Here is a 27,650-nt window from a genome sequence, read left to right on the forward strand (position 1 = left end):
GAGCCCTGCGGAACCCCACTGCCCACGTCCTTCCAGGTCGAGAAGAACCCATCCACTACCACCCTCTGGGTGCGGCCCTCCAACCAGTTAGCTTCCTCGCATCTGGGGGCAGGGCCCTGCACAGGCTGATTTGCCCTGGTCCCTACACCCTGCTCCAGTCACCTCTGGGCACAGGCAAGAAAAAAAAGACACTGCACCATCTGGGTCTCATTATAGCAAGAGAGTTGCTGCTCGGTCTCTCCGCTGATGACCTCATGGCTCATGTCTCCTTACTGGCTCACACGTGCCAAGTGGGACACGTAGCTGCTTAAAATAGATGATCAGTCACCACCACTAGCTGTGACCTAAGACAGGAAGGAGTCAGACCACGCTAAGCAGACACTGCCTTCCCACCCAAGCTCTGAAGGCAAGTTGCCAAAATCTCACAGTTGATGACATCAAAGGTAGCAGCTGAATCAGATCTATCAGCATGCACACCTGATTCTTGTCCATCACTAACAGATCATCAACTAACAAGACAAGCACAGTTGGCACTAATCAGAAGCTGCTAAAAAAATAGAAACATCAAGGAAATCAGGAGACTTGATGAGTGAGGCTTCTTCACTACACTAAACCTTCTCAAGCAGAAGGCTATGAAATCAGCTCAGCACAGCTTCCAAAGAATGAAAACAAATGCCGAGTCTGAGAGGTAGGGGACAGCAAGAAAAGAGACCCCCCCAAAAAAGAAAAATCGGATAAAAGTTGGGAAAAAAAAGATATTTTTATATTTCACCCTGAAAGATCCCAAAAGTGCTTGAATTATTACACAAAATAAACATATAGTTCATGTACCAAGACATTCAGCCACCTTGGGTGATAGACAGCAGCAGTTTCTTAGCAGAAACTACAGTACACCGCAGTTTAGAAAAGACTAAATGCCACCCTTTTCTGGAGGGAATAAGGTAAGCTTCCCACACAACAGCTGCAACTGGGAAACCAGATTTGCAAAGATTCCTCAGGAATGTTAATAACTTTGTGTTGTTCAGGATCATAATATTGTTATTTGTACCCCATCAGAAAGATGGCAATTCCACTGAAATTACACAGGGACATTGGTTATGCACAGCTTGAGAGGGAAGAGCATCATGCCCTGAAAGGCCAGAAGAATTTCCTGCAGTAGTTCTGGGTCCCTTGAGCCATGCACTATTTAGACTTAGAAAGGTGGCTCTGGCTGCTGGGTGAGGGAGGGAAGTTATCCATTTCAACATGTAAACATGAAAGACTTGGTTCTGATCTCAGGCTGATGTAAATCAGTAATAATTATGCTGTCAAGGACACACTGAAGTCAGCAGTGTGTCATCAGTGAGAGAGGAAAAGTCAACCCTAGAACTTCTCTTCATGAAGGATTAGTACCATAAGGAGAGGAAAACAGGTATGCTGTCAATAGTAACTGGATCGTCAATAAAAAATGTAAATAAATGAAAGTTTCTTTAGCTGCCTTGTGGATTCCAGGCCAAAAAACATAAATTTACACCAAACTAAGTTTCACATAACACACTGTATTACATAAACCCACAGCTGAAGGGAGGAGAGAGGAAAGAATTCCTCATCCAAACCTTTTTAAAGAAAGAACTCAGTTTCACATATTGTGTTGGCATCTTCCTTCTCTATACTCACTTCATTTTACTGGAGTCTTTGTCACCTGAAGCTTGCAATGATTTGGTTTCTTTCTCCGACTTGATTTTTTTCCTATCAGTTTCTTTCTCTATGTTTCCCTGTTAACAGAAAATTCATCACTTAGGCTCTAAAAACATGTGTAAAAAGCAAGCTTGTGTAGCTAAATATGATTCATTAGTCTTTAAAAAAAAGAAGAAACTGGGAATAAAAACACACAGCCCTAGAGCACATTATTAATCTAAATTTCTGCTTTGCTGAAAAGGATCCCAAATGGGATTGTCTCATTTTGCAAGATAGATTTATTCTGGTAGATGAAATAGCAATACTGAACATCTCTCATCAATCCCACTCCAGAAGCAAGCAAGTATTTTTTAACGTACCCCACTGAACACTAGTATTTCAGATCTACTGGTGGTGTCTTACTTCTAATTAATATGAATCAGACAAAAGCACAGAAAGGCTGAAGCACATTAAAATTCCTTCTGGCAAAGTCATCAATGGTAAGTGATTGTGTTTTGCGATATGCTTTGTTTGCCAAAAGGAAAAAAAAATAGCATACCTGAGAATGAAACAACACGTGGATTACCCAAGGTCATTTTAACATGAATCAGGTACAGGGGGAATTTTTTTTTTAAATAGTTGGAATAATTGTTCATATGCTTCCCCCAGGAAACTACCAGCATCTCAGACAGATACACAAATATGACCAGGTAAATAAAGCTTTAAAATGCATATTCAACTCCTATGGAACAAAGTATTTGTATATATTTATCAAAATCTCAGCCTAACAGGGTGAAACATTAATATTTTTTAAAAAGAAATATTGTAACATTTAAATGTATTCAAGCAACCTGACCCATAGAGATATCAGTGCCAGCAATGTGCATCCAAGAAGGCCCCTCTAAATGTTTGCCTACAGTGCAGTCTCCACAGCTCATGTTGACATGACTAAAAAAGTTCTAAACTAGTTCATCCAGGTGCTGGTATCTACGGTAGCCCAAAGCAACAGAGAACTTAGTGTGAGTTGCAAAACTTGCCTGAGAAATGGGGTAAATTCCCAGAAAGACAGAGGCCACACTGAGATCTCTCTGCTATGGCTACCCTGCTCACAGGGTGTGTTTGACTGCAATGCAGATATAGCCTGAGAAGGTGAGATGTCACCCTGCAAAGGGCCTGATCCTGTGAGCTGCCAAGTGCACTTAAATTTATATCGTCCACAAAAGATGTCAATTTGAGACGTGTAGCATCTCAACGCCATGGAGACAAAGCAATATGTGCATCTCCACATAATTTTAAAATCAAATGTAATATGAAACCTTCAACCTCCTGTGCCATAGGCACAGATGTCATTCCCCAACATGCTTGAGAATTTTTCAGCCTGTCCCAGTAAAATTGAGCAAACATCTGAAAAAAGCCAGTCTTCCCCTCTTCTACAGATTACTAGTCCTCCTCACCCTGAGGGCCTTTCTCCATTGGATAGTGCCTGTGCTGAAATCCAAATGTGGGTGTACAACTATGACTAGCTTTCAACTAGCTGGTTGGGTACTGGTAGAATCATAGAAAGTTTGGGTTGGAAGGGACCTCAGGAGGTCATCTAGTCCAACCCCCTGGTCAAAGTAGGCCCAGCCTCAGCTAGATCATCCTAACCAAAGCTTTGTCCAGCCAGGTTTTGAAAACCCTCAAGGATGAAGCATCCACCACCTCTCTGGGTAACCTGTCCAGTGTTTTACTGCCCTCTTAGTGAGAAAATTCTTCCTAATACTTAACCTAAACTTCCCTTGCTGAAGCTTGAAACCATTGCTCCTTGTTCTGTCATCTGCCACTCAGAATAGCCTAGCTCCATCCTCTTTTGAACCACCCTTCAGGTAGCTGAAGGCTGCTATTATGTCTCTAGATTAAATAAGTCCAGTTTCCTCAGCCTTTCCTCATAAGTCATGTCCCCCAGCCCCCTCACCATTTTTGTCACCCTTCACCGGACTCTCTCCAATTTCTCCACATCCTTTCTGTAGCGGGGAGCTCAAAACTGAACACAGTACTCCAAATGTAGCCTCGCCACTGCTGAATAGAGGGGAATAATCACTTCCCTTGACCTGCTAGCAACACGCCTACCAGTGCAGCCCAGGATGCTGTTAGCCTTCTTGGTAACTACAGCAGTGTGGCACACAGAGCATGGAGCTCAGGATGGGTGAGCTGCCTGGGCACTTAGCCCAAGTCCTGGGAAGGTTTCACAGTCACACAGGACACCTTGCTTCCGTAGTCAGGTACTGCTGTTTGAGCTAGTTTAGCGCTACACAGGGCACATCTCCACAAGCTACATTTGCCCCTTTGGACTGCAGTACATAGCATCTAGTAATGCATCTCTTTGGTGGGGGGCAAGAGATGAAGGAACACATTTAACACCCTATCACTCCCTCCCTCCTCTCTCTACAAGACAATGCCTGCTAAACTCTCTCCAGGTTTTCTGCCATTTCTCATAGCCTTCCCTATTGCTGTGGGCCCTCCCTCTCAAAAGAGAGTAGTCAATCCTCCCCCATAGAAGGAATGTGTTAACTGGCTCAGAAACAGTAGAGTTTAAAAAAAACCTGCAACCTCATACTTCACCCTTAACTGGTGGAACAATAACAAATCCAGAGTTGTCTGAAGAGTGAGAAGCAACCCTGGACCAAAAATAGGGACAGGGCCTGAAATAGCTACAACAAATATACTCCGCACATGTACTCCTTGTGGATACTACAGTCAATTAACTGCACGTACCTTGCAGTCATCTGGCACTCACACATGATCCAGTGTGCCTTTCAAGAACTGGCACTCAGAGAAAGTAAGGGAACTACTGCTACCACTACTCCTACTTCAGCTGAAGGGTCTGTCCATTAGCTCATTAACTGTTCAATATTCAGGCTTCTTTAGCATAAGAGCCAGTGTTAAGCTCTATCTATTTGTACGTTTCTAAGGTTAGATGTAGTATTAGAAGTTAACTTTCTGTTTTTAAGTCCAAACAACAGCTAGACAAGTTCCATGATTGTATTCAGGAACCCTTCCATCTATTACCAAAACACTCACAAGCGCTTCTTAATGGAACACAAGTCGGGCCTATGGCCAGTCTATGCACTACTTTTTTTATAATCTTTTAAATTACAGGTGTGATTTTTTTTTAACTCAGTTACTGGTACAGCCCTGAAAGTAGATGACAATACAATACAGCTTCTTCCAGTTTGTGCAGTGTAAACACCTTCACGCTGGTACAACGGAATCTGCTCTGATGGGGCTGGATGACCTAAACTAGGGGTAGGCAACGTTTTTTGGCTGAAGTGCCAAAAAACCCCACAATGTCTACCTTGGAAAGTGCCAGAGTGCCGACATGCCGGAGCCCAGAACAGCTGTTTGCAGCTGGTCCACAGAGTCCGGTCTACTTGCAGCTGGGCTTGCAGCCTCCCAGCTGCCTACTGGGAACAGCCTGGGCTCTGTGATTGGCAGCAGCTGATTAAGCTGGTGGTGGTGTGCCGAGCAAAACTGCCTTGCATGCCATGCTTGGCATGTGTGCCGGGGGTTGCTGACCCCTGACCTAAACTGTACTGGTATCAATTAAAGAGGTACAACTTGTGTAAGGCACCCCTCTCTGCTGAACTACTGAAGATTTCACTTTAAGCATCCACACAAATAGGAAAGAGGGGTGTTCTGAAGTAAATACGAACAGCCTTACAAGGATGAACAACACAACACAAGGAAGCATTTCAAACACTATGCTACTTGCAGCAAAAGAGCACTTCAGCCTTCTCTACTTCCAGTACTGCTTTGTGGCTAAGTTCACTGAAAGTGGAAGCAATTTAAAAGAGGGATCAGCAAACTTGCCTGCAGGGGACATTCATAGACCTGGTTTAATGCTCTTCCAGTTTCTTTCAACATGTACTGAAAAACACCCTTTTTCAAGAGCAAAATTTGCACACCTTTCAACTTTTGCATGCCTTTTCTAAAAAAAAAAAGCAAAATATTAACATTTTATTAGAAAAATCATCAAATTCCTATTTGCTGAATAACTATCTGGATCCTTCTCAATTTTTACCAGGTCCGGAGGAAAACGTGAAAAAATCTCAATTCAAACTTTGTGAAATTGAAATCAATTCCAACTGTTAGTAAGTTTCTCAGGCAGTTCCACATTCTTAGTCCACTCAATAACCTTTCCAATGTAATGAGAAATCCCCCTATCCCAACTGTCCCCCACCTCTCACCTTCCTCTTAAGAGGCTTGTTAGGAGTTTCTGTGCTTTTCTTTTCCAAATCCCGCTTCCTTGCACTTGAGAGCGCTTTTCCCTCAAGCTTTTTCGGGTGGTTCCCCTTCCCAGGTGGTTGAGGGACCCTTGTAAGGAGAGCAAGCTCAATTTTGACAACAAGAGCATGAGGGGTTATGAAGTCTCTCAGAGGTGATAACTTCTTATCCCTGATAGGCAAAAGAAATTTGTTTCTATGAAAGTCCTCTCTGACCACAATGGTAGACTTATTGCCACTAGTCCTGGTGTGAGTTGTGCTCTGGGTTTGAGCTAAGGGGCTGAGAGGGAAATGCTCTGGGACATTGCCAGTCAAAGCATCTTTCACAGGCTTTGGGTCCAAAAATGGTTTAGAGGCTGCTTGATGTTGCTTGTGCTTTTTCTTTTCAGAGGACTCTTTGACCGTAGTCTTGGAGTCCTTTTTATCACTGGATTTTGGCCTCCCTTTCGTTTTTACTTTTGGCTTGTCCCTGGAAGACTGGTCTTTAACCTCGTATGGACCAGGCTCACTTTCCACTTTCAGGCCTCCCTTCGGTTCCTCCTGCAGTGGTATCTTGCTGGGCTTCTTGGTACCAACTGTCTGCCTCTGAGAAGGCCCCTCAGCATGTGTGGGAGACTTCTGGCAATTCCGTTTGGTAGGAAGGTGGCCCTCCAGTGGAGCCCTGGCTGCTTTGCTGGAGTTTTTGGGATGAAGCTCCTTTGATCCAGAACACTCATGAGTGGAGCTGTTGCTGCTGCTGCGGCTGCTCCCCTTCCCCTGACCTTTGCTCTCAAGGTGACTGTGTGAATGGACCACCTCGCTGAGGTTCTCAGTTGCTGCTGTCGGTGGGTTCACCTTGGTTAGCCAGTTGTCCAGCTGCCATTTATTTGATGTTGGTGGCTCAGGCTGTGGGGGGAAGGGGGTGGGGAGGAAAGAAAGAAAGGCTTCAGGGATCTTATTCATATTTGCAGGCCAGATCTCCCAGATACACTCAAAACCTATGAAGTGTTTGCCCTTTCTATGAAAGGCACTGATCATGAAAGAGATTATATTCATAGGTTCATACGAAACATGCAATGGAGAAAAAAATCCTCTCTTTTGCACAGGGCCAATCTGACAATTCACAAAGAAATTCTGGTCCTCAATTATCTTAATTTTTCACGTGAAAGTTTGGCCCAGTCTTACTCTGTAACAGAAGTACCTTTATCACCTGATGGCAGGGTGCTACTAACACAACAGAATCAAAGACAGAAATTTTAAAGTTCTCTTGAACCTACACAAAAAGATACTTCTATCACTATCCCTCTTTTGGATGTCTAAGTCTGTATTTTGTATTTATATGTTGGAATGGTGAAACAAGTGAAACACGTGGGCCCCAAAAGTTATAAAAAACACAAACTTTGGCCAAGAAATTTATACATCAGAAAATATAAAATAAAAATATTTTTGCCTCTCACCCACTAAAGTTTTCCAGTTGCCAGTGGCCCGCAGATGCATTCTAGCAGCTGGGCACTAGAACATAAATAGGCTTTCAAACTCTTTTTTTTAAGCCATACACCTTGTGCCAGGGAAGAGCACCCTACAACACTTTAGGTATCTCCTAGATTAGGTAAATCCTCACGAGCCAGATCTACTAGGCTAAAGTCTGCTTTGTTCTAAAAAACCTCTGTAAAGCAGGATATTTTCCACACAGAGAGACATGTTCTTAACTCAAGTTAAAAGTATAGTGAAGACAAAGCAGTCTGTCATCTGAACACAGGTCTTGTAGGCAGAATTAAGTGTCAGGTTCTGCTATAGCCTATCTGTAGTCTAAATACAAGCCAGCAAAGTGCCTTTGTCTTCACCAAGATTTTAAGTCAAGTTTGCTAATTTGAGGTAAATTCTCCCTGCCCTCCCCATACTGATGACATGTCCACAGACTAACAGTCTTACAGCTGGGTTCAAAATATTTGTATGCCCTAGACTGGCATCCTACCCATTGTCAGCTCTCTCACATGCATGCAATTCACCTCTTTAATACAGATTCTCATTCATTTTTCCAGCCATTTTAGAAAAGCTAATAAGAGGTCTTCAAGCACTCACTTTTGCCTGTGCTGGAATTTTTTATATTTCTTCACCAAGTAAAATGTTCTAACCTATTCTCTGTTTATCCTGACAGATGCTGGCAGTAAGAAGCCAGTTAGGAACCAAAGGAGTTATTCCCATTGGCTGGTTAAAGCTATTTTTTTTCTCTTTCCCATCAACTTTTAAATGTGAAAACAAGCTAGGTATGTTTGCATAAAGGAATAAAAGTATAACATTTTACCTCCTTCAAAAGGCATCCAAAACTTTACTCAAATGAAACCTGCAACTGATCAATAAATTTGAGAAGTAGGGGTTATGTCTCATAGGGGTGGTGTCAAAAGACCTATTGCTTTTGTGCTTCCCATGCTTTCTGGCACTAGCAAGCCTCAGTAAACCTTATGATCAAATAACCTACCTCTGCACGTGCTTCTAACAGCTATAATACAAGACAGAAAATTGAAGGATGGGGCAAGGAGAGAAAAACTGAAAAACAATTAAGTATATACACTGCTACTGAATCCCTCTGAATCAAATAGAGAAAATGTAAAATTGTATCTTTCCAGCTATTAATGTAGGAACACTTTGCAGTTGTTTCTTTCTCTGTTTTCCCTCCACACCAGAGCAGGAGAGAGACAGCGAGACACCTTGCTCCTATGACATGTTGCCCACAGCATAGCATCATGTCCAGTGCTTAACTAGGATGCAGAAAACACATTTTCATTTCTGAAGTGATTTTTTTTAATGCATCTGGTCTCAGTTATGAAACTATAAAGCATTATCTGGAGTTTTGTTAGTTTGGTTTCCCAACTAAGTCAATAAGGCCTCCAAAGCACTAGCATGGCAGTAACTGAGCCCAACTCAATGAGCAGCAAGTCCAGTCACATTCCAGTGGAACCCTCCTACAGGTCTGGTCACTTCAGATGCAGTCGAAAGAGAATTTTCTCTCATCATTTGCATGCTATCCCGCATTTTCTTTAAAAAGGAATTGAGCTACTCTAAAAGGGACTGACCGACCGCATTTTAAATGGCAGAAACTGTCAGGGCTGCTCACAATTTAAGTTTCCACAGTAATTACATACTCAGAGACGGGCCTGAGCCCCCACAGAAAGTACTGATCCACCCCTTCCCAAAGTTCAAGTGCAAGCTCTGCCCTCTCTTTGTTTCTATCCATTACTTTCAAGTAGGGAGGGAGGGGGGAAAGAAATATTGCATGAAATTCCTTATGGGAAAGAAAGAGAGAGGCAAAGACTTTAAAACACACTTTCTAAATCCCAATTAGACAGTTACTAAGTCCTATTTCATTAATGAGCTTTGAAAGTTGAACAGAAAAAAAGTGTTTATGGAAGTAGTGTGGAAAGTAATGGATGCCTGCACTATAAGGTGATGACAGTCTGTCCCAGGCCCTGGAAGCATGTTGGTATCCAGTCAGCAAGAAGCCTGAAGCAAAAAGCTTTGTTAAGCTCCCCATATGTCATGTGCAATCACTTCACAGGCACTCACAACAGACACAGTACCTCAGGCACTAAAGTTCTTGGTGGCTCATTTGCTTCACTGTCACTCGAACTGCTCTCACTGTCTGAGTCTGAAGAGCTGTCTGAGTCACTGGTGCTCCCTGATTCTGCACTGCTGGAATGTGCTGATGCCACGCTCTCAGGCTGTGATTGTGGGGCACTGAAAAGCAATTGGGAGATAAAATTAGAAAGCAACCATGGGTGAGGGTGTTATTTTTTTTGCAGTGACATGATAGCATTCAGAATTAAAACAACTAAGTTATGTTTTGGCATTGGTGGGGAAGGGTAGAAAGCAGAAGGAATTCATTACCATACTTAAAAGAAAAGCAGAGGATCCAAAGCCTCTTGAGATACACTCATCCCCAGCCAGATTTTGACCTGCTCCATTAACAGGTTGTAAAGATGTATTTATTTATGGGGCTGTCTACCAAAAGCAAAAAGCTGTCAGAGGCTTTTAAAGTCTATTTCTCTGAAAAACCAATCCTCATTGGGATAGATGCCAATTACACAGCAAAAAGCAAGCAGCAGAAAATCAGTTTTTTTGAAAGGGCCCTCTCACTGCCATAGCTCCCTCCAGTTTCCTTTACTTCAGCAGCATAACTAAACTGAACTGCCAGTCAAAATAATAGCTGTGCTATGCTGGTGCATCATCCAGAACACGCATGCTGCAGTGCTCTTTCCTGAAATGTGCTTGATACAGAACTGTAGAAAGCTGAGTAGAAACTGGGACTTAAAAGCACAAACACATTTTGGAAAGGGGCTAAAAGATTATGGTTCTGACAAAATTATGGTTCTGATTTAAGAAAGCCCTTTCCCATGTCAACATCAATTTGCCTGCAACTTAGGCAAACACTTTTCTTGTTGATCTAGACTCATACTGTGAGAAAACTACATTTTAAGGGAACTCCCAGAGCAAAACTTATCATCAGTGCCAAAAACTAGCAAGGCCCCTGTGCAAGTCTCACTTTGTAGACTATTACCCTTTTCTTGGAGGATAAAATTATGAGCCAAAAATGTGGTCTATATTTATGCACTTTCCACTTCGGAAAGTTCTGGGCTTGGATTTGTTTTTTTCTGGGTGGGGGGAGCACATGCCCATTTATTTCTCCTTGAATAATGCTGCTGATAAGCAATACCCTGATGAGTGAAAATCAGATATGTGCATTACGCATCAAGTCAGCTCAAGGAAGAAACCATATGGAGACAGGACTGGGAAAAAGGCAAGATTTGGCACATCATCTATTTATCCAACTTCAAGTCATGCTCATATTTTAGTATTTTAGCTTACAAACAACCCACATTGCCTAAGCCATATTTCATGCCTAGCTTTAGACAGCCAGATATAGAAGTTTGTATTTATGATAGAAATAAGCAGACTGGTGCTTAAAAGGTGCACTGCAAGCTCTCTTTGAAACATAATAGCTTTTACTTTTTCCCCATTCGCTTCTGTGTACAAACATCAGTCACATTTTTCTTTCTGTTACTCTAGTTACTTTTGGAACAGAGTACCTTGGAGGAGCAGATGAGGGAGGTGGCTTTTCAGTGACCTAAGTATTTACAAAAACAAAGAAGGAAAGGGGAAGAGGTTAAATTAAGGAGCTTAAAATAGCAGATTGCATGATTTAAAGAGACTTCAGCATGCATAGAACATAAAATGCCTAGAACTGACATGATCATCATCACTGTCTTCAGTATCGCTGAGCTGAAGGTCATTTTGTAGCATTCTGCAAGATAAAAAAAACAAAAGGATCAGTGTAGGGAGCTGCACTTTAAAAGAGGACAGACCACAAGAACTGACTCTGCCCTCTGAAAGTTAGCTGCTCAGTTCTGACACCAGTCTTAGAAAAAAGCAGCAGTTTTTCAAGACTTAGCATATTCTACCACTCAGTTTCCTTATTACTTGAATAAACCACAAATATAAATGACATGGCTGAGTTTTCTCACTGTTTTTCCTCAGATGTCAAAGCGCTTTATCAAGCAGGACAGTATCAGCTGCTTCATTTTACAGATGGAAAAAAAAATGAGGCATAGAAAGGGCAAGTGACTTGCATGGGGTCACCAACCAAGACACCAGCAGATATTTGGGACATACACATTTCATCCCGAAGTGCCAACCCAGTGCTCTAAATCAGCTAGTCCACATTGCTTTCCATTACAATACAGAAGCAGTCTACTTGCACCAGAAGCAATGCAAACGAACATATGTATTCACTTAATTTTTTCTTGGACAGTAATTACTCCCATCACTGGACAGGATCTCTTTCTGCTGCTGTAGTCTCCAAATCAAAAACACACAGGTAAATGCAAAGGTCAAGCTGAACTTCTACTCCTCTCTCTCACCTACACAATAATTTTGTGCTCTTGCAAACTGCACCGCAAAACGTAACAGTTGATACAATAGAGAGATACGAGATAAAATATCAGTGGACAAATTCCACACTAACACTGCCAGGACAGGAGAATGGTTGCTTGCATGTGTCCAATAGCAGAACTTGGTCATAGATTTGTTCATAAATATGTAAATGTATACTCATAAATACATAGATGTCTACTATCACAAACTATAATGCTCTTTGTTGTCTCACAGCTGCAAGAAGATGCTTAAAAAACGTAATTTTAAAAGAGGGAAAAAAGTGTCTTGAGGGCCCCAAAATTTTGTTTTACTCTTGATGATGTACAAGGGCAGCTGAAAGTGCTGTAAAATATTCACACACAAAACCCTTGCTAATTCAAAAGACAAGAGGTGAGACAAAGCCAAGGAAATAAAGATTTTTAGTTGATTTAAAACTGTGTTTGTTTACAGCCTTTATTCAAACCAACTGCTAATGAATATTTGGGGGAAAAAGGTCTCCTTGTTAAAGGATCCATGTGACCAACACTGGCTGATGAGAGAACTCATAGTACATTTATTGAGAGACTCCCCACAAAGTTCTCTAGCAAAGCCAAGGAAACATGGATTTGAAATTCTGGCAACTGCTTAGCATATTTTTGAAAATCCTTAAGACACGACTGTCAAACTCATCCAGCCTCTGCTTCAGTCAGGGTTGGACTGTGAGGTTCCTTGTAAGTAGGATCTGGACCTACTTGCAACAGTGGGATTAGTGGCATGAGGGATCCAGACAGCTACTGTCTGCTCTGCTGCCAACATGCAGCCCCCAACAGGGCTCTGCACCCTGAACTCAGTGGTGGGCTCTACCCTTGCTTAACCCACAAATCCTGGATTTTCCCCCTGCAACCTCTGCCCTGTGCTTCCCTCCCCTTCTTCCCCCCCTGCCACTTACCCTGAGTTGTAGCTTCAGCTCTTGCCCCACCCCAGATCAGAGCACACGTTGGCTCCAGCCCCTGCCTGCCCACCCAGCCAGGAAGCAGCAGCAAGCATCTCCAGCTCCAACCCTGAGGTCAGGTAGCAAGGGGGAAGTGTTGGGGGTTAGGCTGCTCAACTCCTCGTCCACAATGGGGGCATGAATTTAAGATGACCCTCCAAATCTATACGTGGAAAATTATAGCAAAATTATCAAGTCTGCACATGTAGAATCTAATTATTGGGAGGTCAACTTAAATACAAAGTCACCTTAGATTTGGACAAATTTAGTATTTGACATTTATACTCAAAAGCACTCAGGAAACACAGATTGATGCACATTTTCCCCAGAATTACTCAACCGCTGAAATTACAGCCATCCTTGGGGGAAACTTGGCAGATGCTTAACAAACAGCAGCTCTACACAACAGGAAATGGACAGGAAATGACGAATCCCAAATCTAAATGAAACTGAAGGGACAATTAGCTTGTCAGTTGGATAAGATCTATTTTAACAGTCAGACATTAACTGGCATTTATGACTGAATAGTAACCCTGGATTTCTCTTAGTGTACGTTCGGTTTGTCAAGAAACAGATTAAAGTACCACAATTCAAAATTTAATGAGGAAAAGCTACTCCTTCCCCTTTGGTGTGTAAGCATGTTATTCCCATTAATACTACTGAGAATTGCACAAACATGATAAATGAAGAGACGCTCAAGCAATTGTTTAGAGTAGAGGTCAGCAACTTTTCAGAGTCTTGGGTCAGAGCAACCTGGTTTGGGTCCAAGGTGGACCAGTGCTCTGACCTAGCTGCTGTTCCTGTGGCTCCCCCCTACCACTTCTCCCCACCCCCCAGCTGCAATGTGAGCACAGCTCTGAGCTGCCTAGTGCCAGATTGTGGGCAAATTCTCCCACCACCAACATATTGCTGGCTCTACAGGCTGTATACAGTTGCTCTCCACAGGCTACATCTGGCCCATAAGTCATATGCTGATGAGTCCTCATTTAGAGAGTTTTTATTTTTGTTGCATGCTTCAAATTTTACAGTTTCCTCTAATGACTCTTAACAAAAATGAAACAAAAATAAATAACTCCTCTCTACTCTTTCAGCGTATAACACAGCTTCCTTGTATTGTATCATGAAAAAGCACAGCTTTCAAGCTTCAGGAAACACTGTAAATGAAATACCTTACAAAATCATTTGTGTTCTTACAGAAGCCAAGTCACCCACCCCCCATGACATCCCAGGCCTGAGTAAAGCAAGGAAGAGAGCATTAAATCTAACTGAAGTCCCCATGCTACACTACATGCCCATATCACAAATAAAACACACAAGTTCCACAGGACTTGTTAGGTACCTGAGCATAGCGGCTGCCAGTGAATCAACTTCTCTCTAAGGCTCTGCTAATGAAAACAAATCCAGCTGAAATTTGACTTCAGCTTTGATGACACTAATGCTATCCTCTGAAGGAGATCTGTCAATGGACTATATCAGTAAAGCTACAAACACAGGAGGGTGTCATTCCAATATATCCAGAGAATTAATAATAGTGATCTCTGTGTTAATTTTCCCCTCTATTGCTGAACTCGATAAAAATATTTTAATGTGAAATAAAAGAGAAAGAAAAAAGCATAGAAAAATTCAAATAATGAAATCCTACAGAAGGACTTCAGATGTCTATAATTAATCAGAAAGATTTATAAAAAGTGAATAAAGAATCTACACTATGGTAAAACATGCCAGTGCTACTTTGGGTCAGATTTCAGAAAGTGTTTTAAACAAAAACACACACAAAATTATCGTCTTTTGGACATGTGAAGTGGGACACTTTTTAAATAAACAATTGTTGTAGCTTCCTTAGGGGTGTTATGGGATGGTCAAAGAGAGCTACAGATATTCCCAAGATCCCTTTTTAAGATGTGGTTTGCAATTGAAAGAGTACAAGTATTTTAATATATTGAGAGCAATATCTAAACAGTAATGTTTATTTGCAAATTGCATTTAGTCATAAAACAAAAGGGAGCTTTCTGTGCCCCTTGGGTATTGGTTTCTTTGGGGAAAAAACCTGACTGGGTATGTCAGGCAAAACTAACTGGCATTGCTAATCTGACATAGCCTTAAAGTTTCAACATGGCAGATGAAGATTGGGAATTAAAAGAACACCACTGCTTTCCATCACAGCATGAAAGCAGGAGCAGCAGGCATTAGGAAGAGGTTCAATTACAGAAAACACCATACAAGTTAGTTTTCTGTGGTGATGGTTTCCTGACATTTAATATGTGATGTTCCAGCTATATATTTGGCACCTCACCAAGTGACAGAAGAAAAATAAAATAGGTCAGTATATGAACCTGAACTAAAGCTTTCGGAAAGGTAAATCACATTTCTGTCAAAAGTACCAGTCAAAGCTTTAGAAAAAGAAAGTTCAACTGAACCAGGAACATAAATCCCACAGATCATAAATCTCTTCATCCTGACCACCAGATTTTACTACTCCGTTGTACTGCTTTTACATTGGCATGGTTCCCTTAACTTTGTTCTGGAATTTATGGCTACAAATAGACACCACTTATCCCAGACCAAAGTGTGATTGTTTAGACATCTATATTCCTTGTCCCAGAATAACTCCTAAAGAGTCAGTACTTTTATCTAGTGGGAAAGGTACTAACAGTTTATCTGGGGATACTGAAAAGTGCGTAAACAGTTACTACCTCTCAGAGAAGATGCAATTATGCACCTGTATAATTTTGCACACAAAACACATGCCCACACATAACTGCAAAATATTGCATACTTTAACATAGGTGGGCTCTATGCCTCCACCTCTATGGGGCTCCCAGCACTCCAGCTCGGAGCCCCACGTAAAGGCACTGAGCACAGTGGCACTTAACTGGACAGCTGGTGAGTGGGGAGGGGAGCTCCTGCCCGCTGGAGAGGCAGTGGATGTGGGGTTTGTGGGTTGGGGCTCCCCCTCCCCCCACAGTGCACAGCTCCTGCTGCCAGCAGAAGCAGCAGCAGGCCCTCAGGGGACTCATGACTGCAGCAGGCAGTGGCGTGCACCTCAAGCTGAGTCCCAGGGGCTGCACGTGCTGGCAGAGCCATCTGGGCCCGACCCACTAGTATGTGCCTTCAAACCAGACCAGACTGGCTCCATGCCAGCGTGCGGGGCTTGCAACATAGCAGGCAGGAGCCACATGATTCGGCCTGGCCAGGCCGACTCCAGTGGGAAGCCGCATGTGGAGGCACAGAGCCCACCCAGTCTCTTGGCATGCGATTCTCTGAGGCTCCCAGTCTGCGTGCCATCAGGCTGGGTTGGCTCTGTGCCTCCTGTGTGGCTTCCTACTAGAGTGCTAGAAGCCCCACATGAAGGTACAGATCTGGCCTGGCTCAATGGTGCGCTTATTTATAGTGCTGCAAGCCCCACATGCTGGCATGGAGCCAGCATGGTCTGGTTCAAAGGCATGTGGTAGCAGGCCAGGCAGGGCTGGTTTTATGCCACCATGTGCAGGCCCCAGGTCTCAGTGCATAAATTTTGAATTTTTGTGCACATAATTCCCCGGGGTGTAAGTTATCCTGGGACTGTGTTAGTGAATCAATAGCAGAAAAATGACAATGCATTCAGACACTCACCAATCCCCGATTAGAAAGGCAGTGTGTGTACACATGAATTTTGGGATATTTTTGTTTCAGCACCAAACACTGACACAACTTGTTCAGGGACAAATGCAACATCTGTTCCTAGCCAGAGTGTCATGATTCTCTCCTCCAGAACACCAGTTACATTTGCATGATGTACTGCCAAGTGGAACATATATTGACATAATCCAAGAAAAAGTTGCATCTGGCCTGAAAATCAGGGACGGAATCTAGAGATAAATATTAGTAATTTTATTTAATTTTTTTATAGTTGTAAGCACCTGAAAGCAAGAGGATAGAACAGAATGGCCTGTCAGCCTTAGCTATATTATTATTGCTGCAATGCTGGAATAAGATCAGGGATTCCCACAGAGGACTTCCTGTAAATCTGGACAGGTTAACTACTTTTTACACTGCTGGTGTTACAGTTACATTTTTCCTAAGATTATTTTGTAACGACTAAGTCTTTTGTTCAAACATGTCTTTGCAGCTGTTAAAGCAAGAGTTCACAGAAAAAATCTGGTTAAAGTTGTATATGTTCCTCTCCTTGCAGGATTCTCATGCAAGTCAAAGCTCATTGAAAATTACACCATTCTAGTTCATTACTTTTGCACACACATTGAAACAGTACAAAATTTTTCCTCCTCTGCCCACAAGATGCAACTATTCTCCCTGCGTAACCTGTGTTCTAAAATCAAGTCAGGTCCTATGAACTTTATTCCTAGAGTCATCCTTATTCAGGCAAGTGGTCACACTGAAGCCAACAGTATTTGGATGAGCAAGCCCTCCATCTCATCTGTGTTAAGCATCTAACCCCACTGCTCCTCTGAACATTTTCTTTCCATTAATTTTCAGAGCATCACCTTATTGCACATACCCAACTTCATGGCACTTTTCCCCACTTTTTTGAAACAATAGAAAAAGGGGATAAAATGAGAAATCTAATATTGCCACTGTCCTTTAGGACTCGGGAGAGTCTCATCTTTCTGCAGTCTCTAGGGAATCAATGAGACTCTAGGGCTAGGGACAGAAATTACACATAAACCTGTATAAGTGATTGGAAATGGGTTCAAATTTGTAACACAACAGAAGTTCAGTGCACATAAACTGCTTTCAAAATGGCTGAAACCAATTTAAAATAAACCTGGATGGATGTAGCATCAGACAACTGATTTAGCATTAAGGTTTAGGTTAAATAGTTTTATTAAACTTCTGTCCCAGATCCCCTCCAAATTCAAGTTAACTCACAGTCCTCCAGCATCCCAGGATGCTTTGCATCTCCCCTGCAAATGCCCCTTTGCAGGGTGGATGGGCTAGCCTTGGCCCAAACTGCTTGCTCCAGCTCAGCAGGGAGGCATGCTCCAGCTCCTGGCCTGGGCCACTGCAGGCATATGGCTGCATTTCTGAAATCAAAAGTGAATGTCTGTTCACTTGCTTACTGGCTCAATTTATACAGCTTAGACTAACCTGTGAAGATTGAATCGATTCAGCCTCGGTCTTTTTGACTTTCTGTACTTAGCCTAGATGGTGGTGATGATTGTTAACTACTCTGGGGTCATCTTTGAGCCAATCACCTGCAGTGGATATTTCATATCTCAATACTAGTTCCAAGCCACAAGCCTCAGCCTGCCAAACAGTTTAAAGAAATTCCTAGTTAGGTTAAAAAAAGTCTGTATTTCAGATACAACACTGTAAAAAGCACCAGGACAACATGAGGATGAACACTAAAACTACAACTATTTCACTGGGAAATGTTCTTTAATTTTGCATGATCCTAAGAAGTACCTCATTACCAGGGACCCTGGTTTTCTCCAATTAAAAATTGCAAATTCTCTGATACAACTCTGAGCACGGCTCTGCGGCATCAGCAGGAGGTTTTGTAGGCAGCAACTATCACCACTGGCATGGCCCTGCAGGTAAGTGGCAGCGGCTGGCGTGTGTGAGCCCCCACACCCCCATCCCTTGCCACCGCTACAGAGCTGGCCACAGAGCTGTGCAGCTGGCTGCATGTGAGCCTCCTCCTCCCCCTCCCCTGGGCAAGCGGCTGGGCAGCATGTGTGCGAGCACCACCACACTGCACCCCACACAGCTTGCCCACAAAGCCCCCCCGCAGACGGGCAACCCTGCCCTCACCCCCTGGCCCTGCTCCCAGCTGTGGTGTGCCACCTGGGGCCTGCAGCATCCCCTGCTCCCTCAGTCCCCAACCACCTTCTCCAGCCCTGTCCCACAGCCCCCAAGCTCCCCTTATTTCTAGGATCCAGGGGCAAAGGACATGGTTCTGCAGTGGCAGCACTTGCCCGCAAAGCCCCCTCAGCCTGCATGCAGCCGCCATCACCCTGCATTGCCATGGAGCCATGCAGCTGCATGCAAGCCCTCCATTCCACCCCCTGGCCAGGTGGCATATGTGGCTCACACATGGTGGTTGCCACTGCACTGCCGCTGCCATGCCCTGTGCCACTTGCCCACAAAGCCATGCAGGTGGCCGTGGGATGGTAGTGCAGGGTGCAGTGGGAGAGTTGCAATGGCAGCCTCTATATGCGAACCCTGTCAGGCCGGCCAGCACGTGTGAGGCCCACAGTGGCACCTCTGCCCTCACCCCCCAGCCCTGCTCCTGGGAGTGGGCACAGGGGCACGCTCTTAATCTACCCCCCAAGCACCTTCCCTTTCCCCTGCTCTGCCCCACCCCTACCCTCCCACACTCTTACCTACTGGGGTGGGTGTCAGTGTTTGTGTCTGCATGTCTGTGGGTCTGGCAGGCTGTTGCAAGCAGCATCAGGAGGGCTGCTGAGACTGTGGGGGTGGAGTGTGGGGCACCAGCATTGGGGAGGGGGCTGTGGGGGGCCTTTAATTTTTATCATGGATTTTGGGTTTTTAATCAGAGAATTGGCAATTTTTAAATTGGAGAATTGGCAATTTTTAAATCAGAGAAAACCAGGATCCCTGCTCATTACATATGTTACCCATGAGTAAAATGCATCAATGACATTTGGTTGTTCAACCCAAGATCAAGAAAGGACAATCAGGTGTCAAATGAGTCATAGGTTCACATAGATAAACAGAAAGCCAGTTCTCAAATAACATTTCAACAAGTTAGCCCAGTCAAAGAAAAGAAACTCAGGCTAATAATTTTTAACACTTTAATTAGCTCAAGGAGTTGCCAAATTTTACACAGTCTGTAGAAACTACCATTTATATACACATAGTCACCCTCTGTGCAAATCTATTAAAAAGGGAGCTTTCTTAGGGAAGCAGTTCTAAAACTAATGTAGTATGTCAGACAGGAACTCAACAATGCACAAGCTGATCTCTCTCCACCAGGCTAGTCAGAGACACAGTAGTAAAAAAGAGCTTGGCATCTTGTCTTTAAAAAAGAAAGGCTACTTCCATTCCAGTGAAGCCAGGTGCTAACTTGAGGCCTGTATTCAAGAATGAAAGCCATCTGGGAAATCCTTGCATATTTTGTAGAGCTGAATGCTTAATTTGGCCGCACAGATGCACAGGGATTTCAACCTCTAATTAACCAACACAAACATTGTTTGTTTTCAGTCAACTATACTTTGCAATGTGAACTACTGGAGGCAGCTGAATTTTCAGACAGTCACGTACATTTTGAAGAGCAAAGAAAGAAAAGCCTGTTGCACAAATGAAAAATCAGAGATGCACCAGTTCAAGAAGAGGGTGATGAAGTCGCTGGGCAAATCATGGCTTAGTTTATTTTATATGCAAATCTTAGTCACTTCTTTTCCACTCTGTTGCTAAACTCACTATGTTATTTTGGTTGACTGCACATGCAGATGTCTCCAATCAGTTTTCTGGAAGGATTTAGCTTTGATGTTCTGATAAAGCAGTCATCAGCAAGATAGGCTTCTACCAACATTATCAAAGGGTGAGATTTAAGATATCTCTTTTCCCTGGCAACCATAATAGAGTCACTCTGGCTGTAACAATTTGCAAGTGACTTTACTGCCTTGAGCTTCATTCAGCCATTCGCTCCTCAGTAGAGTGTATGAGGGCCCCTAGAAAGACAGACTATCATTTTCTCATACGGCATGGGGATGCATTCTGTACTCTCTCTATATAAAATAAACATGTCTGCATCTTAGCAAGGTAGCAGAAAATTAGGTCCAACAACTTCAAAGGCTTCTACTGTATATCACTCTTGTGGTAAAGCTTCCCTGGGGTAAGGAGTTTTATCAAGAGTCTCTAGTGGGAACATTGCCTTAGCTTAGCAAGCCTGAGAGCTTAAATTACATCATGTCTCTAATTTATTCGGCACCAGTGGGATTTTTTTAAATGAAATTCCCTATTAAAAGACATAATCAGTATGATGATCTAAAGAACTAACAATAGGCAGAACCTCACAAGCTCTGTTCAGTTTAGAAAACTGATGCTTGTTGGGCTAGGAATGCTGGGACTGGAAGCCCTTGCACTTACATTGAACATAATCTGTCTACACTTTCCATTGCACAAAAACATACACTTCTTCTAGGTGGCGACAGTGCTTGGAGTTTGGGTGTAGAAAGGATACTCGCTGCTGCTAATATGCAGAGAAAGAAAGGCTCTCAACAGGCCTAGAAAACCATTAAAAACATCAGCACTCCATCAAGGCAGGTGTGTTCTGAAGATGAAGCAAGTTATGATTCTTTACTCCTAGGTTTTTCAAAGTCTTTTTGTGGGGTGGGGGAGAAGGCAGGGCACGGTGCAGGGAGGAGCCCTGTGGGCTGGATCCAGTGCTTGGGGCTAGTTTGTAGGCCTGATCTGGCCTGCAAACTGGTCCAGCGTTCCTCATTCAGTCCATGGGCAGGATGAGTTTGACACCCTTGCTCTAGAGCAGGAGTCGCCAACCTGTGGCTCTGGAGCTACACACGGCTCTTCAGAAGTTAATATGCATCTCCTTGAATCTTTGCACAAGCACACAGTAATCAGCTTCCATAGCCGTTATGTCATGTCACATGATGTTACTGCTTGCAGCGAGCACTCAGGTTGGACTCGGAAGTTTGGACTCCGGAGCAGCAGGTTGGCCACCCCAGCTCTAGAGCATGAACCAAGACCTAGTATCAGTCCCTGAATGGTCTCCATCCCCCTGAACCCACTTGAACTCAAAAGACATAGCTTACACTGCACCCTGAAACAGGGATCTATGCTAGACTGTATTCCCTGTAGTCAGGAGTGGTACCTTAATGGCTAGTCTATCCAAAGGAGACACAGCTGAAACAAAGGTCATTCCTGCAGGGCATCCTCCAAGCTGGCAAAGGAAAAAAGCTCTGGAGCTACTGACACTGGACAACTTCTAAGCAAGAAGCATCTTTCTTAGGAACAAGCCATTGAAGAGGCCATCTTTGGCACGAACAGAGTAAAACTGAGGAAGCTGTAGTCCTGTGGACTGAGCCACCATTACAGAACCCCTAATATAGGATGGAAGGTTAGCATTAGATCAAAATATCACTTTAAGTATGTTTGATAGGCATTGCAGCACTTAAATACATTTTCCCTTTAGGTTCAGTTTAAATCAGCAGGAAAAAGAAAGCATAAACTAGGTCTGAACCCTGTCCCTACCCCAAACTTGTTCTGAACCATGTTGAGATACCTAATTAGACCCTTTTGGTAGTGTTGAAGTGATGTAGCTGTGATGATCCAGGAAATATGTAAGAGGCAAGGATTTTTTATTGGACCAGCTGTACCAATAAAGGACATCTCCAACAAAAATCCTTGCCTCTTACATAATTTGATTGTTAATGGTTAAATAAAGTATTTGGGGAAGCGCCCCTCTTGGGTTTCTAATTGTCACAAAATCACATTCCTATTTCTATAGCACTGAGAGAATTTTAAATGCTGCAGCAGTTGCTAAACGTCCAATGATTCAGCAATTACCCTCCTATTTGAATTGCACATGGGTCACTTAGTACTCTTTGCTTAGAAACATGTGAATTACTGTTTTTCAAGGTTCAGAATCCATCAATACTGCCATCTGGTCAGAGTAACCTTGCAGGACTAAGAACTTCACCACACACAACACTACTTTTAAACAATTACCATAATTAACTGACTTCATTGGTTACAGCTTTCACCTGCTACTAATGTTACAAAGTCAGTGTTGCAATTATTAACCTTCTTCATGAGCACACACTTTTCTATTACAGCTGGCATTTCTTCCCTCCTCTGTTGCCAGTCCCTTACAAATTATAAGCATTAAATTCAGAATTTTCAAAATGCTATACTGTGGCCTAATGCTGGAATTCACATCAATGGAAGCAGAGCTGAATTTTCCTAAGAATCTTAACTTGAAGACATTTTCCCTCCAGTATTTCTTTGCTGAAGTGAGCTGGGAAGGAATATCATTACAGATTTCATAGAAATTAGGGCTGGAAGGGACCTCAGAAGATCATCGAGTCCTGCCCCCAGCCTGAAAGGGCAGGAAGTCAGCTGGAGTCATAGGATCCCAGCAAGACAAGCATCCAATTTGCTCCTGAAGGTGTACTATGTAGGTGCTAGAACCACCTCCAATGGCAGGCTGTTCCAGACCTTGGGGGCTCAGACAGTAAAGAAATTCTTCTTCATGTCCAGCCTGAAATGGTCTTGCAAGAGTTTATAACCGTTAGACCTCATCATCCCTTGGGGCGTTCTGGTGAACAAATGTTCCCCCAGGTACTGGTGATCACCCTCGATAAACTTATAGGTGGCTATCACATCACCCCTTAGCCTGAACTTTTCCAGGTTAAAGAGCCCCACAGCTCTCAGCCTGTTATCATAAGGTCTGTTTTCCTGACCTCTGATCATGCGTGTGGCTCTTCTCTGGACTCTCGCAAGCTTCTCCACATCCTTTCTGAATTGTGGAGCCCAAAACTGGATGCAGTATTCCAGCTGTGGCCTCACCAAGGCCGAGTACAAGGGGAAAATGATGTCCCGGGATTTGCTTGAGAAGCATCTATGGATGCAAGCCAGCGTTTTGCTCGCTTTACTAGCCACAGCATCACATTGAAGGCTCATGTTCATCTTGTGGTCAGACATGACCCCCAAGTCTCTTTCTGACGTAGTGCTAGCCAGCGTAGCACTGCCGAGCCTATAAGCATGCTGCACGTTTTTCCTCCCAAGGTGGAGATTCTTGCATTTTTCGGTGTTAAACACCATCAGGTTCTCGTCCACCCATCTACTGGGCCTGTCCAGGTCAGCCTGCATCGCCCTTGTGTCTTCAGGTGTGGATGCTTTGCCCCAAAGTTTGGTGTCATAGGTGAACTTGGCTTCTGACTCCAACGTCCGCATCATTAATGAAGATGTTGAACAATGTGTCCAAGGACAGAGCTTGGAGGACCGCACTGGTCACAGGGCACCATGATGATTGACTTCCATCAATTACCACCCTCTGGGTCCGACCACGGAGCCAATTCTCCAGCCAGCGGATCGTGGTGGACCCAAGGCCACAATTGGCCAGTTTTGCCAAGAGGTGATCATGGGTTACCAGATCGAAGGCTTTTTTGAATTCAAGATATATGATATCAATCTCTTCTCCCTTGTCCAGGTGATAGGTCACCTGGTTGTAAAAGGAAATGAGATTGGTCAAGCAAGACCTACCCGTAAAAACCGGTGCTGGCTATCCCTCAGGATGTTGGCGTCAGCCAGTCCATTAAGGATGGCCTCTTTAATAAACTTTTCTAAGACCTTCCCCGGGATAGAAGTCAGGCTGATGGGCCTATAGTTAGCCAGATCCACTTTCCTCCCTTTCTGGAAGATAGGCACCACATTGACCTTCTTTCAGTCTTTGTGCACTTCACCAGAGCACCAGGAGTTTTCAGAGATCTGTGCCAGGGGCTGGGCTATGATGCTCGTCTGCTCCTTGACTACCCTGGGGTGTAGATTGTCAGGTCCAGCTGACCTGAAGGTATCCAGCTTCTCAAGGTGTTCCTTCACGAGGTCAGCATTGATGAGAGGCCAGGGATCTCCCTCACCTGGACCTCCCTGTCCCATAGTGGGCATGGGTGTCCCATGAGATCGATGAAAGACTGACGCGAAGTACCCATTTAATAGGTTAGCTTTTTCCTGGGTGTCAGTTGTCCCATCTGGTTCAGCAGGGGTCCAACGTTGCCCTTGCTTTTCCTCCAGCTCCCCACATATCTGAAAAAGGACTTTATTGTCCTTGATACTCGAAGCTAGCTGGAGTTCAGTTGCAGCTTTGGCTTTCCTGGTTTGCTCCCTGCAGGACTGGACCAGTGCAGAATATTCCTCATTGGAGGTGAATCCCATCCTCCATCCTTTGTAGGCCTTTCTTTTTAGCCTCAGGTCTGCTAGATCCATGGAGAGCCAGGGGGGGCTGCTGTGCCCTCTTGCTGCCTTTCCTCCAAGATGGAACAGACTTAGCTTGTACACTGAGGATCGCTCCCTTGAGGAGCAGCCACTCTTCATGGACTCCCCTCCCCCTGGGGCTGTGGTCCCTTAGGACCTCACTGACAAGCCTCCAGAGCTTGTCAAAGTGAGCTTTCCTGAAGTCCAGGATTTCCATGTTGCTGACTGTCTTGCCAGCTTTACGGTGGATGGCGACAGTGATCAGCTCATGGGCGCTGTCACCCAGCTTCCCATCACTCACTAGGTCGCCGATTAGGTTATCCCCAGTAGCCAGTACCAGGTCGAGCAGCACTTTACTTCTTGTTGGCCCGTAGACTTCTTGAGTCAAGTAGAGGTCATGCACACACGATAGGAAGCTTTGCGACCGCTCAGATTTTGCTGAGTGATCCTCCCATGAGATGTCTGGGTAGCTGAAGTCACCCATGACAACCATGGTCCTGGAGCATGCAGCCTCAGCCAGTTTCTGGGCAAACTCCTGGTCAAACTCTTGACTTTGGGTGGGAGGTCTGTAGTAGACTCCCACTGTTGTGTCCCCTGTGCTGAGTTCCCCGCAGATTTTAACTCAGAGGGTCTCCAGTCATCCACCCTGGTTGCCAACATCAGCTTGCAGGGACATGTTGCTTTCCTTAACATAGAGAGATACACCCCTTTTATCTATTTGATCTCTCCTGTACAAGGTATAGCCGTTTATACCCATGATCCATTCGTGGGTGGAATCCCACCAGGTCTCCATTATCCCTATGACATCGTAATCATCTGTGTTAAGCAGGAGGACAAGTTCCTCCCGCTTATTCCAAGCTCCTGGCATTTGTGTACAGGCAGGCAAGTGTCCCCTTGGGGGCTCTTGCCTTGCGCACGGATTGTACCAGGGCTGGGACGGGGTGGGCTCCCGTAAATGCTTTGGCCTGCTGGCTTTGCAAGGGTTGCTCAGCAGGCCAGCAGTGGTGGTAGTCCCCCTGATCACAGCTAATTGAAATACACTTCCACAGACTTTGATTTTATAAACAAAGACCTGACACTACAATCTCACAATTTGATTCACATGGGTAGAATTCTCTACCCCTGAGAAACTCCACTGGCGTCACTGGGTCTCGCTACACATCTGATTGTATGGCTGAGGCCATAGGAAGTATTACTTAAGGAGCAGTAATAACTTAAAAAGCTTTTTTAGTTTAGTCTGTAAATCCGCTTTTACCATAAGGACAATGTACAATTTCTGAAATCTTAAAGAACTGGTTCTATAAACAAAGCTATTACATATGTAAATTACCAATTTTTAATGCAATAAAGAATATGCCAGTAAGGATTCCTATTAGAGAGTACAGGATGTAGTAAGAAAAGGTCACAGCACATTCCATTCCATTTTCTTTTTAACTTATCTCATATTATTCCAATTATAAATTGACCCTGCATATAAGGCCAACCCCACATTTTCAAGTTCAGTTTTCAGAGGGGGGAATAAAAAGCAAAATAAATAAATAAATAAATAAATAAAAGCTTTTCCCCTGAAAAGGAAGTCAAGGAAGCCCTTGAACTGCTTTTGCCCTTACAAAATCCAGCATCAAATAATTAAGGACAATATTCAATGGGGTTAAATGCACTAAAAATATTAAGATAAAAATTACACTAAAAAAAAATCTGCCTTTGTGTTTTTATCGTCTGAACCAAAATAGTGCAAGTACTAAACTCAAGACTGTATGGGATCTAATAAATAACTTCTTTGTGGGGATTAGCTTAAGTGTGATTTTTATAATTTTTTTTGGAGGGAATAAGGATCAACTTGAAATTAGAATATTACACTTAGAACCATTAATTGACAGTTTGTGTATATCCAGTATAGTTTTCAATTGCAATAAAACTACAGAGATTAAATCAAAAGATACCTGGTTAAACATTTTTGCTAACTGTACTGAAAACCCCTCAGTTGTAGACGCACACAAAAATTCGCTGACCGTAAAAAGCCTGTAGTTAAAAAGGCAGAGCACAGAGGCAGAAAAGTAAATAGCCAGGTGTAGCCAGAAAAACTTCTTCACATATGCTATAGATGGCTATCAGATGGTTAGAATTGAAGAATTTTAAGTATTTAGCTCAACCACAATCTTGATCAAGCAGCAGAAAAAAACCTTCAGCAATCTGAAAGATTACAACAATTGCTCACGTTTAACAAATGCAAAACCAGCAACCAAATCACTCAGGAAACTGTTTCTTGGACAACCAAAAACAACAAAAAAGACCAACATTATAGGGCCACGTCATATTTGTATCTATCCTTTCCAAAAAGCTACCATTAATCCAAGGGCTAAAAAAGAGACAATTCTGGGGCCAAAACTTGACACTTGGAGGGGCAAATGTTTATCCAAGAACTGGAAACCAACAAATCAAACTGGCAAGTACTTCTATCTATAAGAAATATTGGTACTGGGAGCTTTCCTAAACTTCACAGACATTAATACTGGGTCATAAAAAGAAACAAAAAGTGAATGTGCACCGAAGATTCAATTTCATGTATAAATCAGTATAAGTTCAGATAGTGTGGCAGGACATTAAGCAGTGAAAGAATTAAAGAAGGGAAAGCCTTAGCACTAATATTTAAAATAATTTATTAATGACATGGTATAGTATTCACTTAAATTACAAGAAAGCCTTTCTGTCAACACCAATGGCCACTGGATCTAGCCCTACTAATTATAGAAATTAAAAGCTCAATCCGTGCAAAAAACAAAGTGGAAAACCACGGCCAGAATTCATAACTGAATGTGTTATTGAAAAATGATGTTACTTACGATTTTCCTTGCTGAGAACTAGGCAATGTTTTTGAAGATGCATCATACTGTTCTGTAAAACCAAAGAAACAGTTGGTTTTCTGCATCCCACTGCACAATATTTTATTGAATAATTTT

General features: G+C 43.3%; 1 protein-coding gene across 5 annotated transcripts in view; it reads right to left on the minus strand.

Moving 5' to 3' along the window:
* AFF1 (AF4/FMR2 family member 1) overlaps window positions 1-27,650 on the minus strand; it is a 207,482-nt gene that overhangs the window by 21,416 nt on the left and 158,416 nt on the right. For all 5 annotated transcript variants that reach the window (XM_019552822.1, XM_019552823.1, XM_019552825.1 and 2 more), the window contains 6 exons: window positions 27,534-27,585; window positions 11,142-11,196; window positions 10,982-11,019; window positions 9,476-9,632; window positions 5,883-6,803; window positions 1,657-1,754 (listed from right to left, as the gene is read on the minus strand). In XM_019552822.1, the coding sequence (XP_019408367.1) occupies window positions 1,657-1,754; window positions 5,883-6,803; window positions 9,476-9,632; window positions 10,982-11,019; window positions 11,142-11,196; window positions 27,534-27,585 (1,321 nt within the window). The remainder of the gene's footprint in view (window positions 1-1,656; window positions 1,755-5,882; window positions 6,804-9,475; window positions 9,633-10,981; window positions 11,020-11,141; window positions 11,197-27,533; window positions 27,586-27,650) is intronic.

Source organism: Crocodylus porosus, unplaced genomic scaffold (assembly GCF_001723895.1).
Source record: "Crocodylus porosus isolate Cpor-Errol unplaced genomic scaffold, CroPor_comp1, whole genome shotgun sequence".
NCBI lineage: Eukaryota > Metazoa > Chordata > Crocodylia > Crocodylidae > Crocodylus > Crocodylus porosus.